The sequence below is a fragment of the Cucurbita moschata genome, unplaced genomic scaffold (assembly GCF_002738365.1).
Source record: "Cucurbita moschata cultivar Rifu unplaced genomic scaffold, Cmos_1.0 Cmo_Scf00050, whole genome shotgun sequence".
NCBI classification, from domain to species: domain Eukaryota; kingdom Viridiplantae; phylum Streptophyta; class Magnoliopsida; order Cucurbitales; family Cucurbitaceae; genus Cucurbita; species Cucurbita moschata.
In genome coordinates, this window is record NW_019268566.1 from 1,510,006 (window position 1) to 1,511,719 (window position 1,714).

A 1,714-nucleotide genomic window follows, 5' to 3' on the forward strand; every position below is an offset into this window, starting at 1 on the left:
TTTTTTTTTTTTTTTTTTTTTTTTTTTTTTTTTTTTTTTTCCATATGCCCTTGCCTTAATTGATGATTTTGCTATTTGTGGGGCGAGGGAGGAATAGCGAAGTGTTTAGAGGGTTTGAGAGGCCGTGGAGTGATGTTTGGACTCTTATCTGTGGGTTTCAGTTGCCAATCCATTTTGTAACTATTCGTTAGGTCTTATTTTACTTGTTTGAAGGTTGTTTCTTTAGTTTGTCTCCTTCCTTTCTTGGGTCTTTTTTTGGTGGCCTCTTTCTTTTATGGGCTCTTTGTTCATATGCCCGTCTTACTTTAAATTGATTTTTTTGCTATTTTGTGGGGTGGGTGTGGGAAAGAGACTGTCATTTATGGAGTCCTAGTCCTATAGGGATAAGTTTCCTTGTAGCTCATTCTTTCGTTGTTCGATGGCTCCTTCTTATTTGACTTCTTCTGTATGTTCCCTGCTTTGGAAGATTAAAGTTTCGAAGATGGTTAATAGTTTTTTGTGTGGCATGTCCTTTGTGGCTGAGTTAATACTTTGGATCGTGTTCAAAGGTTTTTGCCCAAGTTGAGTGGGCATTGGGAAGCGATTCTGGACTTGGATCATCTCTGTGGTATTGTCGGTACATTGGATTGTTATGGATTGACTTCTTCAGAATGTTTACCTTTAGTTTGTCCTGGCTGAGGAGTTGTAGGTCTGAGTTTCCTCCCCCCTCGTTCGCGAAAATGGTTGTCAATTGCGTTTGCTTGTCTTTGTGTAAGTCTGAGGTCTTTGAGGAAAAAGAAACGATAGGAACTTTAGAGTAGTTCAAAGATCCACAAGGGAGGTGTGGTCCCTTGTTAAAAATCATACCTTTCTTTTGATTGGAAGTTTTAGACTACCAGCTTGTAGATGCTTTGTTTCTTTGTACTGTATCACTGTATGCACTCAATATGTGATTAGGAAGTTTTAGGTTATTGTTTATTGAAGATTTTCTTCTAACTTCTTTTGAGTTTTCAGGGGTGACCCAAAATGCTGGTATAGTGTACCTGGTAGTGAAGCTACTGCTTTTGAGAAGGTAATAGTTTGTTTCTGTTAGATTTACATGCTTCTAGATTTTAGTGTCCGGATATCCTCTTTTTGCATGCATGTAATGGAATGCATGCCACATGGGTTTTCCTTCTATTACTGTTTGACAGTTTATTAATCTTGTCTTTATTTCCTTCTTTCCTCTGGTGTGCTGGTACTTTGCTGAACTGAATTTGTTGTATAGGTTGTAATACTGCGTCCTTGAGTTATAAAGTATGTTGGAACTTTTCTGTAGAGTTGAGTATCAATTATCATCATGTGTCATTTTTGTATCTGGGATTTGATGCCGTTTTGATGGTTAATATTAGGAATTTAGACACATTAGAAATTTAGACACGATGTCTTCTTTATTTCTTCATGTTAGTATACATGATGATTTTGCCATCTATTTATGAATTAGATCTGTTTAGTGTTTGGTTCACTTCAACTTCCTACTCTGTCTAGAATGAGGGTTGGATACTGTTTGGGGGAGTAAAGACGGTTTACTATATTTTTATGCTCTACATACAGTTTCCTCATTTGCGTCTCATATTCTCATTTGAACCTGCATCTCTAAACTATTATGAGACTTTGTTAATTCTTCAGCAGTCTAATATAAGCAAAAAAAAAAAAAAAAAAAAAAAAAAAAAAAAAAAAAAAAAAAAAAAAAAAA

At 35.7% G+C, this 1,714-nt stretch overlaps 1 protein-coding gene across 4 annotated transcripts in view; it reads left to right on the forward strand.

Moving 5' to 3' along the window:
• The window catches only part of LOC111435652 (lysine-specific demethylase 5A), a 23,557-nt gene that overhangs the window by 4,037 nt on the left and 17,806 nt on the right, over positions 1–1,714 (forward strand). For all 4 annotated transcript variants that reach the window (XR_002709104.1, XM_023073095.1, XM_023073096.1 and 1 more), the window contains exon 3: positions 994–1,051. Coding sequence is in view for 3 of the 4 variants with exons in the window: in XM_023073095.1 (XP_022928863.1) it covers positions 994–1,051 (58 nt within the window). In the remaining variant the exon portion in view is untranslated. The remainder of the gene's footprint in view (positions 1–993; positions 1,052–1,714) is intronic.